Below are 14039 nucleotides of genomic sequence, written 5' to 3' on the forward strand. Positions count from 1 at the left end.
AGCCATTTCTTTCACTTTGACTTAAGCTTTTTCAGTTGATGACATTGCATTTTGAATGCTAATTCATTCAGTTTCAGTAAGATTTAACATTCTATATACCCCTTGTTCCTTTAATAGTAACATCTAGTATCAACTGACTTTGTAAAGTCGTTTTTGACACTTGTTGGAATTGCATGTTAAGATCTCTAACTCACATCTGGTTCATTACTGAAGGCATGTACCTGCCACATAATATTTCCTAGGACCCACTGGTGCAGTGTAAAAGTTACTTTAAACATAAAACCTGTATTTTGCCCCACCATATCTGGGGCACATATGTTACTGATCCGTTCTCAGCTTTCCTTAGGAGAAGTAAGTTCCTGTCATGTCCTTTCCGCTGATGAATAGTGAAAGACACAATTTGGGCAAATGGATGGGACTACTATCCTGCACCTTTGACCAGCATGTGGAGTTAGGCACAGTCACTTTTCATCAGAATATCCTCAAACTAATCTAAGTGATGTGCTATAGTGGCTTGTCTTTCAAGTTTAGGTGTCAATCAAGTTTGAGGCTTGAAATTAGCCACAGAATTATACAGCAAGTGTTGATTTTTAAATTCCATACAGGGGTATCCCAAACAAATACACACATCAAGTATTACAATCTGCATTTTCTCAGTCAGCCAGGATTCAAGGAGATGACCAGGTCTCCCAGCATAATTGATTACCTTTGCACACTGGAACAAGTATGAATGGGTTTGTTGAGGATGTGTCTTCACGTACTTTAAAGGCTTCAAAATAGAGTTCTTTCTGAACTACATCAACATATAGTTGGAGGAATTTTGTAGGTAATGGCAGAATTGCAGAATATTCTGACTTTGAAGCGCCCCACACTCTTATCCACACTGGGTAATCCTGCACACCATGAGAAATTAAGTTTTAGCACAAAGTTCTCATCCATAATGCAAAAGATTTCTCTTATAAAATAGGTTCTTATATAAAAAGGTTTTCAGACAAACACGTCTTTAAGTCGAGCCTATATTTCAGTTCTCCAGAGGATAGATTAAAACTCTGTTGTGATTTAATTTTGATACAAAACAAAAGCTGTGGCTACTGTTGGTGGGGTCATAAGTGGAATTAATTCCCTTTCAAATTTAGTTGGTTTTTTCTTTCTTTAAGTTTTTTAAATTGTTATTATTTCTTTATTTTATTTTCAGTGGGGAAATTGCTCTCATTACATTCCTTTGCAATTACTACTGCAGGAAATTGCACTCACAAGTTGGAAGCATGTGTGTAGTATACTATAGTTACCATATTGATTAAAGCAGAAAAAAGAAGTGAGGTGAGGTTAAAATTCTCTTAGGACACATGCTAGGAAACTTAACAGTAGATCTGTCATACTAAGTGAGAATAGAAGTATTTTCAAAAACAATTACAAGTCTTGACAGCTGGTAAAAGGCTTTTCTGGATTTTATCCTTGACCCATTTTCAGTCTATGGCTGCCCATCATTCTAATTTAGGAAGGAGGACTCAGTCATTTCCCATATAATGTTTCCTTTTGTTTTGTCAAGATCATTTATGTTACTTATTGATATTTCTGATGTTTCTGAAAAATTTTGCCAAGTCATGATAAAAAAATGACTTCTGGGGCAGAACTCAGAAGGTTAATACATGTTTGCAAGATTCCAATATGCATAAATTCTTGTACCAACTCCCATGCTAAATTTGGTTGAATTTTCTAATTCTCAACTGGTTGAAATAAAAGAATACATCCGTAGGATGAGAGTAAAAGCTTTTCCCACACCATTTGTTTTTTCAGTAAAAAGACAAACTCGGAAAAAAATCCAACTAACAATACATTAAATGGTTTTTCTTTTATAATCTTACTAATATTTGATCTCCCAACAAGTTCCTGTCAATGAAAACACAAACAAATCACAAAAATTGATAAACTAATTATACCAGCAATTATGGGGGCTAGTTAAATGTTCCATCAGTTTCCACTTTCTATAAAAAGATGCTTATCTCAAGCTCCTGTTGTGATGGCTTTTCTTATGAGAACAGTGTTTTTAGCCATGTAATTGCATTCTTTAAGTCCTCACACAAAGTTAACAGGGAAATTTATAGCAATCAAAACAAAATTAGTCAGTGGTCAAAACAAAGTCATCAGCACAGAACCAAAGTTGGAACCTCCAGTCAGATAACAGTCAAGAAGGGCAAGACTTGTGGCATCTTGGGACATAAGCTAAATAACTGTCTTTTCAGTGCTAGAAGAGACCTAAGCTGGGAGTAAAAATTCTCAAAAGAGTGAGAGGAAAAAAGATTATACATTTTGATAAAAGGGAAGTGTTACTAGGAAATCATGGAATCTTTGTAATAGAATGAGAACTTTTGAAGAAGCTAACAGTGTCAGTTTTCTGTGGTTATTTTGTGGGTTGTTTTCTTGCAAAAGGCGCTATCTCAATGGATAGATTTTTTTGATCAGTTGGTTGGTTGTTTAGTTGGGTTTGGTTTTTTTTTGCTATCACTCAAATTTGAAACAAACAAACAAACAAACAACAACAACAACAAAAACCTTAAAGACATCTAGGGCCTTAAAAAGAAAAAAGAACTTTCTGGAAGCAAAACTGCAGGAAATAATGCTCATCTTCAGACAAATAAGGTTTGTAATGATGTAGTTTTTCAAATTTCTGTATCAGTCTTTCTAGGCCTTTTAAAGTAGAGTAGTTGTGTTCTGAAATATTAACTTAGCTGATATTTTGGGGTATTTTTTAATTCCAGTGCTAGGAATATGCAATATGCAGAGTTCCATGCAACAAATGTGTCATGCTAATGGAATAATAGCTGTATCCCCAGTCTTAAGTATAAAAAATAATTGCAGTTGGTCCCTATAATTTTATCCCATATGATTTCCATAATATAAAATATATCTATCAACATATATCATCACATTACTATATATGAATAAATCTTACAGGATGATGTGGTTGTCTTTGACTTGGACACCATTGCTTCAAGAAAAAAATCCAAAGTAAGCTGGGAAGATTAATATGGCTTTGTGTATTTCTTTACGTAAGTTTCCAGTGTATTTTTTTAGAGCAAGTACCTAAGGGTATTTGTAAAAGCAATCCATCTCTGTAGGTTTTCATTTTCATGCAGCTTTTATTAACTGCATATAAAGGAGCGTTCACAATAAAGTTTCAAGAAACTCTGGTAGTTTTTTAGAGTAAATATTATCTTTGAAATACAAAAATGCATCAAGCTGAAAAAAATACACATTTCAGAACGTAAACATGATTTTATAGAAGACTATTGTTCTGCTAAGATTCTTGCCTTCAGTTTAATCATTAAAAGCAGCATAAGTTGTGGTAATATAATTTCATTTCTTAGTGCTAATTGAGCCAACTCAAGAATGCATTTGGGGAACAAAAATAACTTTCATGCCAAAGAAATAGTAAAAATTAGGAAGGTGAAATGGATAGGATGTTGTGTCCCATATCAGCCATATTGAAAGCAGATCAAGAGAAGCGATCCTTGCCCTCTGCTCAGCACTCATGAAGCCACACCTGGAGTGTTGGGTTCAGTTCTGGCCTTCTCAGTACAAAAGGGGCACGGACTGACTGTACAAGGTCTAGTGAAGTCCAGTGAAGGACACCAAGATGAGTAAATGTCTGAAGTATCTCTTCTATGAGGAAAGGAACAAACACATTGAATTGAAATGCAGAGTTCCTACTTTTCCTGATGCTTACTTGTTCAGTTATGTTATCAGATGATATCTAAGCTTGATGTCTCACTGAGCCGCTACATTCTGTGGAGAACAGTGAAAGGTTTCTAGATTGTGCCAGAAATTTTTTTGGGATTCAGTGAGTGTGCATGATTGGTGTTCTGAACGAGACAACACAGGATGCAATCTTGACTTTCTGGCAGTGTATGAAGGTACACCTAAGCAAACCTAGAAGGTTTATCCAACCAGGTATGCAAGTGAAACATGTACCTGGGCCTCTCTTAAACGTATGCCAGCATCAAGAGTAAGCTTACTTAGACGAGTTGACCTGAGAAGGAGAAGGGCTGGGTAAGTTACACCCTCTTGATAGGGATAGCAGTGACCACATAATCTCCAGACATACTGACTCCCGCGCCGTCCCTTGGGCTGCTCTGTTGTGCGTCATCTCTAGAGTAGGTCAGTGGCTGTAAAGTACACACTGGTCTCCAGGGAGGGTACAGAAAACCCTCATCTCTCATACTCCAGAGAGCTCTCTTTAACTATCATCTCCATTTTCTTCAAGTCATCATCATATATGTATAATTTGACTCTTTCAGGGAAAATTCCTGTTCCTGATACATCTTTAAAAATAATTATGACTTAAATAAATGAAAAAGGAAGAAGACACTGAACAATCGGGAGCAAAAAAGAGGGGAGGGAGTGAGCATTTGGCTTCTGTGAGCAAATGACATGTAATTTCCAACTACTTGAGAAGGAATAGTTATGTTGTCTTTAGGACTCATTCATTCGTTTTAAAAATATATTTTTCAAAATTTAATTTGTGCTTTCAGGAACTAAGTGTAGAAAATTGCAGAATGTCCTTTTAGAAATGGGTGAGTAAGAATGATCACTTAAATGGGTATAGCAGCATGTAGTTTGTTAAAATATAATTTTTTTCATTGCAAGTTTAAATTTTTGCAACATTGTTGAGGCCAAACATAACATGCATACTGTAAGAGCAAAAGCTATACTCCTTTAAGATATGATGAGATAAGAACCAGCAGAATCAAGGTTATTCTGGGAGCAGCATTAAAGAATTTGTGGTTTGTAAAGCACACCCTTTTTCAAAAATATTTGTTTCTGTGTTCTATTTATGAACTTTCAAGGTGTCTATTATGCTTATCAACAGCATTTTTTTCCATTTTTTTCCATCAGGTGTTTCATTCCAAATGCCTATGCTGCTCTCTTTACTGCTGCTCTGGTGCCATTGATGTGCCTGGTGGTGGTTTTCGTGGTGTTCATCCACGCCTACCAGGTGACTCCTCAATGGAAGGCATATGACGATATTTTCAGAGGAAGAACAAATGCAGCAGGTATGATTTGTTGGCTACCCCTATGCAAACAAGTTGTACTTTTGAATGGCATGGGCTGTACTCATCAGTTCAGAGAACCCACCTGAAACCATGGTTCAGTAGATACCTATGCACTTAGTTTAAGGTTGAGTCTGCTAGTGTCCCTTTGAAGTCTGTGAAAGTACTTTGATGATCAAAGCTATGCAGATGTTCAACTGTCTGAGGGGGATAAAAGTGTGTGAAACCTAGAACAAGAAATTAGTATCACTGGCTTTGTGACTAAGTTTAGTCTAGCTAAAGAGAACAGAAATGAAACAAAGCGCTGCTCTGCTTGGGGCACTGTGTCCCCATGCTAGATTTTAGCTGGGGGTACTGAACATCCTATCTCAGGGAGGGCTAGGGCTGCTCAGGTGCAATAATTACCCACTTGCAGAGCATGATCACCTATGGATGCAGGCTGTACTCCCTGCTCAACCCCAGGAAATGGACACAGCTTTGATCCCTGTGTTTTGCAGTGTCTTTGGTGGCTGTAAAAACATGCACAGGGTGCTCTGTGCACTGGACTATTTGGAGTTAATGCTTCTGTTTTGGTATTTCCTATGCTACTTGCAACTGAAACATGCTTGAAAGGAAAGATCTGTCTTGTGCAAAACAGGAAGTTTCAGTCGGCCTCCTCCGTCAGAACAATTTCTACTACAACAATGTTCCCAAAATAAAGTCGCAGCAGTTTAAACCAATACTGTAATAATAATAGGACACCCTGTGGGAAGCTTAGAATATTTCTCTTGTCTTCATGGTATTTTGTAAAAAGAAAATGAGTTTTATAACCTAGTGCAAATCATTTTTTGATATTTGGGTTGTAGAGATATATTCCTTTCTTGAGAAAATGATAATAATATTAAGTATTATAATCTGGACATTTATGCAAATATTTCTATCCTTTTTAATAACACAATGTTAGCTTGTCCAAGATCTATATGAATTTGGGTAAAGTCTGATGATACTCAAGACCTTAGTTACACTCTTTCCTTTCTCTCTGCTATAAATGCACAGAGGTGGCTCCTCTTGTCAGTCTTTCAGCTAATTTATTTATAATTGACTTTTTTGTGGTATCTACAAGGAAATTTCTTAATAATGTGTTTAGAGTTAAGACTTGTCTCAGAGCAAACTGAATATTGAAATAATACCATAAATAAAGTTGTCATGCAAAATGGCAGAAAGTACTAATTGAAGTTATAACTGCATGACCTAAAAATATGAAACAAATCTTGGATTTAGCATAGGATTCAGGGTATTTTTTTTTCTTCAGTAGAATATAGAAAATAGAGTGGAGAATGCCAAAGTCTCAGAAGAAAAAATCAGGAAGAGAAAAGTTCAGTAAGATGCCTTTTTTTTTTTTTTTTTTTTTTTTTTTTTTTTATGTAAATTGTAAATTTTGCTACTTGTGCACTTGCTAGGCAAACTGTTGTTCTACTACCAAAGAACTTTTATAAGCACAAATAAAATATAGTCCATACAGTGATGGTGAGAGCAGGTTGGAGAGAGGCCCTTTTAGAGAGGAAAATGAGCTGTCTCCTGCAATTTATGGTGGCTATAATTGTATAATGGGTCTATGTGTTTATGATTTAAGGTTCTAGAGAGAAAATATCATGATTTCTTTAGTTTGTAATGTTGCCTATAACTACATAACACAGTACTAACTGTTGACTAAAGGTCTCTAACTTTTTAGACTGAGTATTTGTCTTCAGGAATTAAAGTTGGTGGCAGTATATTTACAGTTTTTAATGTCTTCTAGGTATACTGTGCTTATAGGACATAGTCAAAGGCAACTTACAGTGGTGAGGCCTAGCATCACTTATAAATCTTTAGTCTTGACATTGTGTCAGCTGACTCTATCTTCTTAAAAAAATTCTGGGAGCTCCTCCTGCTCCTGCTCCTGTAGCCACATAAATAGCTGCTGTGGGAATCAACATTTTCCACATCAGTAAATTTGTCTGCAATCAGTTTCATTATGATATCTTACTTTTGAAACATCAAAAACAGGTCTTTGATTATACCTGCATCAAGTTCTGGCTTACAAGATGCTGTATCAAGATGCTATGTGTTAGGAAGGTCTTTTGGCAATGTTGCATCCTTAAGTTTCATAGACATACATACATATTTTTTTCTTATGGCAATGAATATACCAGAGTTTCTCTCTGTTTTGTCCAAAACCAGAGGAAAGGTGGAGCCACCAGGCAACAGTTTATCTATGCCCAAAGCCTTAGAGATTTGAAGACAGATAACATCAATTGCTCTTCCATTTTCTATGAATACAGTCACTCCATTATAGAAGGCCACCACATTATTCTTCTACAGCTATTAGAATAAATTCTGTAAACTTTGTAAAACACCTTGCTGTTAGGTAGGAGCATGGTGTTTTGCTATATTTTTTCTGTCCTAGGAGCAGAGGTTTTTGCTGCCCATACTAAAGGAGACTCCTGTGTATTTTTTTCTTTCCCAAGAGCCAGCTGGGTTTCGCCATACATACCTAAAAGAAAACGTGGTAACTGCAAAGAGGATCAATTTGTAGACAGATAAATATTTTCTTGGAAAACTATAGAATATAATTGGAGGATTTATTACTTTTATTTGTACTCAGAAGCCCATTTTTAATTGTAGCTCCTTTTCTGTCATATGTATATTCTTCCCAGTCCTCTGATTTATCCAGGGTACTCTTAAGTAAATTCTCATCTCTCATATCCTATTCTGGTAATTTCAAGAAAATACCATGGCCCAAGGACAGCTAGCCCACTAGCCCAGCAAAAATCTGTTTTTAGTAATTGGTGTCAATTCCTTTGGCAGTGGTCTATGATCTTCCCAGAAAGTGTTTATACTCTTTACTTGTGACTAGCCTATCACTGTAAAAGATTATGATTAAAAGAAGGTTGAGTGTAGAAGAAACACAAGTAAGTAGGGTTTGTCAAATCTTAATTTTAGCAGTATGCACACTTCTCATTACCCTGTCTGGAGCACTAAATACCTGAATTTGCCCTCTCATGCTCTTTTTTACGCTTCCAGAATTGCTCTGTTACTGGTCATGTTGGTTTACATGGTGATTGACACAGTTTACTTAGGTCAGAGATTTTCCTCAACAGTGGAGGGCTCAAGAAAGTGCAGTGAGAGAGTCAGGAATTAGTTATCTCTTGGAGCAGTCAGCTCTTCCTTCTCAAAAGTGAATCTTGGAAAGAAAAGTGTGAAAGGTTGAAAAAACTGTGAAAGCTGATTTTCAGGGAATGCTAGCTCCACCTCTAGTGTAGTCATTCAGAGATAGACATTGAGTTTGCATAAAAAGAGTTTTCACTTTGTTCTACTTGCCAGCCTTTCAGCAAACATGTTCTGTTCGCTGACTGTCCTCCTATATATAGAAACTACCTTCTCAAAAGTTAGCCTTGACAGGAGCCAAATCAGAAGCATTCATTGGATTAACAGCTGTTGGGTTAACTAATATTTAAGTTTGCATCCTAGGACACAATTGGCCCTCCTGGCTGCCACTGCTGGCTCATGTTCAACTTTCCATTGACCAGGACCCCCAGGTCCATTTCCATGGTGCTGCTTTCCAGCATTTCATTCCCCAGTCTGTCCACACATACAGGGTTGCCCCATCCCAGGAGCAGAATCTGATGCTTTCCCATGTTGAACTTCATATGATCAGTGATTGCCCATTCCTCTCATTTGCTGAGGTCTCTCTTCAAGGCCTCCCGGCCTTTGAGGGAGTCAACAGATCCTCCCACATTTGTATTATCTGTGATCTTGCTTAGTAACCATTCCAGGCCTGTGTCTAAGTCATCCGAGTAATTTATGAAGATGTTGAAGAGCACAGGACTGAGGATGGTGGGTTTTCCCCTGTGGAAACCCACTAGTAGTATCTAGTTCCTAGACAGGTCCTAATATGAAAATGCAGAAAATTAACAGTAACAGGATAGCAATCCAATATAAATGGTTTTATTTTCTGTTTGCTAACCTTTTATAATTTCACAAAAAAAGATTTAAAAATGTAACAGAACAACTTGATTTTGCCCCCTGATAATTGTAAATAGATGAGCTCCATTTTTTGAATGAATCTTGAACTGGCATAATTTTCATGCCCTACACATAAATATGCAGCACAACTTACCTGAATCAGGTATCACAATTATAAAAGTGACAGAATTAATGTAAAGATCAAAAGTTTATGTTGCCAAAATAGAACTTCATGGATAATACCTTGGATATTTAGTTGTAAAATTTTAACTACCTACTTTCATCTTCCTTCATATAAACTTCTTAATATAAAATCATTGAATGGTTTGAGTTGGAAGAGACCTTAAAGACCATCTAATTCCAGTCTCTAAATATATTTATTCTGTTTGCAGTATGCAATTCATAGTCACAGCAGAACAAGCTGAATAATCTGCCTAGACCTACTACTATCTGATGTTCTCAATAAATAAATAAACTCACAAAATGCAAGTGCAGGACATTCCAAACATGCTTCTGTGCTCAGGAAATGATGCTGAGGACAGAACTTTTGATTTCAAGTGAGAATGTATGTCTAAACATGTAGCTGCATGTGTTCTCTAACCTGTAAGATAGGTAGATAGATGCTAAAGTCTTTATCTCAAATCATAAGATAAATACCAGGTATCCAAGAGAATCAAAGGAATAGTGAATTGCAGGAATGCTTTCATCTTGAAATGGCAACATGCCTCTAGAAATCAAGAACCAGATGTTGGCTACTTATGAACTAAGAGTTCTAGACAATATTCACAGTATTTCTCACACACACTGGATATAATATTTTAGTCTTCGTAGTGCTCCAGGAGCTTTTTTTTTTTTTTTTTTTTTTTTTTTTTTTTTTTTTTTTTTTGTAATTAGGAGAAAAACAAATCTTTGCCTTCAGGACTTTCTACAAATACTGTTAAGACAAAATGTACAAGCATAATTAGAGGCTGAAATAAAGAACTAACATCTGAAGAAGGTAATAACATAAATGCATCAACTTCAGTCATGTAATTTAGATTGCTTGTACTATGCTTAACATGTCCAAATTAGCTGTTTTCCTTCAAATAAACAAGCTCATGTGCATGAGTTGTGACTGCACAGTTGCAAAATTTAGCACTCAGTTAATATTTTGCAACTGTGCATCTAAATAACTTCGTTATGTGGAATTAAGTAACCTCATATTTTTCTTTATTATTTTGATTTGGTACTCTTCTGGGATTTGCCATGTTCCCTGCATAACAGTAATAGCATAAGCTATTATAAAATGCCCTTTTATTCATTTTATTACAACCCTAGGTGTCTTAAAGATGTATGTGAAAATTTACCAAAACCATGAGTGCAAAGGTTAGAGAGAGCTAGTCTTTTATGATTTTGAAGTAGTGATGTATTTGTTATGCTTAATGGGACATATGCTTTTCTTTTGGAAAGTATCCTTTAATTTCAGAACTTTCCTTGCCACAAGGATCAGCAGATCAAAAAATATAAATTAACAACAACAACAAAAAAATTTCAACATGTTTTTTACTTCCTATTTCTACAAACTATCAATGAACATTTTTTTCCAGTTAATTTTCAAGGACATGGAGCTACCAGCTTTCTGGTCTTCAGTATCTGATACTGTTAAATTCTGCACATTTAGCATTCCCAGTCAGGAATCAGTGGTTTTGTTATGATTCATTGATTGCATGTTCTTGGTGGTGGTATTTTCTTCTTTGGACTTTATTAAAGCAATCTCTTTTGTTTATTTTGGTTCTTTTGTTTTGGTTTTTTTATTTTTTTTATTTTGGCCACAAAATCCTGCTATCAAACTCCTTTTTTTTTTACTGCAGCTGTCAAAAACAATTGAAAACAGAGCCAGCAGGATTTGGAACACTGTTATTCAGACTTATTTAAAAACAAAAAAAAAATGGTTTTGTGGCATTTTTGTATTTACATTGCTAAGTTTAACTGATGACTTCTTAAGCAATAGCCTGTAAATATTTTACTAATTTAGGTCTCCCACAAATTGTTGAAATTCTGTGAAGCAACACACTCTCCCCAGTCATTTGGGAAAAAAAATGTTTATAAAGATCTTTTAGGTTTTGCAATAAATCTTCATGTTTAGCTAAGAACTGTTAAAAACAATTAAACTTGCATTATCAGTTGCAGTTTAACAGCCTAAGGAGAAGATGCATAGTAAATACTTACAGGTAAACTCAGAAGATAATTAAAGCTGTATTATTCAATTGCTTCTTTTATCAAATTTCTTATTCATTAATAAAAAAAAAAAAAAAAAAAAAAAAAAAAAAAAAAAAAAAAAAAAAAAAAACCACAAAGCAAAAGGGAAAAAGAGAGAAAAGGCATAATATGGACCAACACAGTGGTGAGAGTACAGACATTTTGATATATTATGAAAGCACAGTTCATTCTTTATTTTCCAGTTAAATCATATAGGTATTTTCTGCAAAGACACATTCTGCAATGTACTTCAAAACATTAATATTATGTAGTAATATTCATTTTTCTTAATTTCTATTTGATTTACCATTTTTCATTGCTCAGACTTGTTCTCTCTTGTATTAGGGAAGTTCAGGGAAGAGAAGTTCAGGGAAGTTCAGGGAAGTTCAGGGAAGGGAAGGAAAGGGAAGGGAAGGGAAGGGAAGGGAAGGGAAGGGAAGGGAAGGGAAGGGAAGGGAAGGGAAGGGAAGGGAAAAGCTATAGTAGATTTTCTAAGTGCTCATCCATTGCTTTTCCTAACTTTAAAGAAAAAGACCCTTATAACAGGAAGGCATTTTTTAAGAATTTTCCCCTCTGCACCATGAGCAGTTGTTGACTGAGGCTGTACAGGTTTTCCATTGCTTTTTCCCTGCCTAGTAAAATAGATAGTAGGCAGTATCAAACTATTCATTCATAGTCAACAGGCACAGGATGAGAGGTTAACCATGGAAACTGTAACTTCATTACAATGCCATATTTGAATCCACCTCAATCTTCAGCTTGCTGTTACATAAGCTATAGAAAGTCTGATAGTGCATTGTGGTGCAAGGCTCCTCCTCGTCTTCCTGTTCATCTTCACAGTTACTTCCACTTCTTTCTTCAAGGCTGCTCATCCTCCCAGTTTTGGACTACCAAGAGGCCACATGGCTCTCTGATGTAGAAGCTGTCAGAAATCTGCTTCCCATTATTTCTAAAAGAGGTGTATCATGCATATGAAGGATGTTCAGGGATAAGATTCACTTGGTACAGAAAAATAATTTTTTAATTTTTTTTTAGGTGGTTGCATCCTGTGTTCTAAAGTTTAGTATCTATCAGCACCTTTTCAATCCTTTCAGGCACACAAATGTGACAAGTCTTGCAGTTCTCATTTCTGAAGAAGCATCCACAGTCCTGACTGGAACCACAGTTGATTTCCAGGAGTTGAATTTCTTTGTGGACATCAGTAAACAGAAAGCAGACTGCTCAAGTTGCAGTAGGTGTAGACATAGGAGATAATGAGATTATTTTTCTCAGTAGGTCATTACAAGCCATGGAATCATAGAATGGCTTGGGTTGGAAGGGTCTTTTAAAGATCATCTAGTCCAACCCCCCTGCAATGAGCAGGGACATCTTCAGATGCCTTATAATGAAACAGAGAATGAAACTTTAAACTATCACCAGTCTTTATTGTCTTTGTGAGGTTTATTTCAGAAAATAGAATTGTGAGGGTTTCATTTGTTGCAAACTTAAAAACACTATAGGTGAAATCATAACTACTTGGAAATGTTCCATGTTTGGTTTCCTGCTGTTTCTTGTTCTTCCTTCTACTTTAAGAAAACCAAACAGCAAACACAAGGCTGACAGCTTTTTCAACTGGGCAATCTGGCATTTTATTACCTGAATCTTATGATGATTCCTTGCACTGATAATTCCTCGCACTGATAATTCCTCTGAACTATCAAAGTTCAATACGATTTTGTGCAAGAAAAGTCCCCTGAAGATTACTAAATAGGAAAAAAAGCCTGGTTAGGGAATCTCCTGAGTTGTAAATGGGAGAATTGCTGAGAGAAGTATCATATCTGGCCAACTTTTTTGGTCCTTCTTGAAGGCAAGGCCAGACAAACTTTTTATGTACCCAGGACAGTTCCTTTTAGGTTGTTGATGAGGTGATTAAATTTTTCCATCATCCTCATATTTTTCCTGTTTCACGAATTTTGTAATCTAATCCAAACCCATAATGAAACTATTGCAGCCTGTCTTTCAAATTCTCTTTCAAAACATCATTGTTTTTGTGTGAATTGCTAAAAAAATCTTGTGTTTGCTCTAAGGACTCCCCTACTGTAGTAAACTAAATAACTTACTACAATGTACTGCAGCCCTCAGAACAGAAAATTAATCTTTCAGATTAACAAGAAAATTATCTTTTCTCAACAATGAGGAAAGAGTGACAACTGGGACACTTTCAGTAAATTGAGTGTATGCAATGTGCAAAAAAATTTAACCTAGTTAAATATGAAGCTGGACTCTAGTAAGTTTTCAAATTCTAAAAAACTGGAACTAGAGCTGCTTAACTTGCAGCTGTATAAAATTTGTCAACTCTGTCAGTGTTTCTTAATCTTATTGTAAGGAAAAGGGGAGATATTTCAAAGAAAGACATGAACAGTCAGGACAATGATATATGCATGCATATGTATGTTTATATGTATTTAAGGAGGGTGTGGACTACCTGTTGCTTAGATAAAATCTTCCATCTTCCACTTATCAAAAATTGTTTGATAAGTGTACAAAAATGTGAATCAGCATGGTTGGGTTATATAATACCCAACAGAACTGCTTGTCAGTGTCTCAGTTACATCACAGTAATGTTGAGCTGACTTTACATCAGTCTTATCTACTAAGGTTTATCCAACTACTCTAGAGGCAGCTGCTTACACTTGGACTTAGAATAAAAGTCATATCAGTGAAGGTTCCTCTGCTCAGGATAACCCTTTGGGGTTTCTTTGGGGTTTCTTTGTTTGATTTATTTTC

At 35.8% G+C, this 14039-nt stretch overlaps 1 protein-coding gene across 1 annotated transcript in view; it reads left to right on the forward strand.

The window, feature by feature from the left end:
- The window catches only part of ADGRV1 (adhesion G protein-coupled receptor V1), a 266979-nt gene that overhangs the window by 214859 nt on the left and 38081 nt on the right, over positions 1–14039 (forward strand). The window contains exon 87 of the mRNA XM_083883524.1: positions 4897–5054. Coding sequence (XP_083739650.1) covers positions 4897–5054 — 158 coding nt within the window. The remainder of the gene's footprint in view (positions 1–4896; positions 5055–14039) is intronic.

Source organism: Zosterops lateralis, assembly GCF_965231275.1.
Source record: "Zosterops lateralis genome assembly, chromosome: Z".
NCBI classification, from domain to species: domain Eukaryota; kingdom Metazoa; phylum Chordata; class Aves; order Passeriformes; family Zosteropidae; genus Zosterops; species Zosterops lateralis.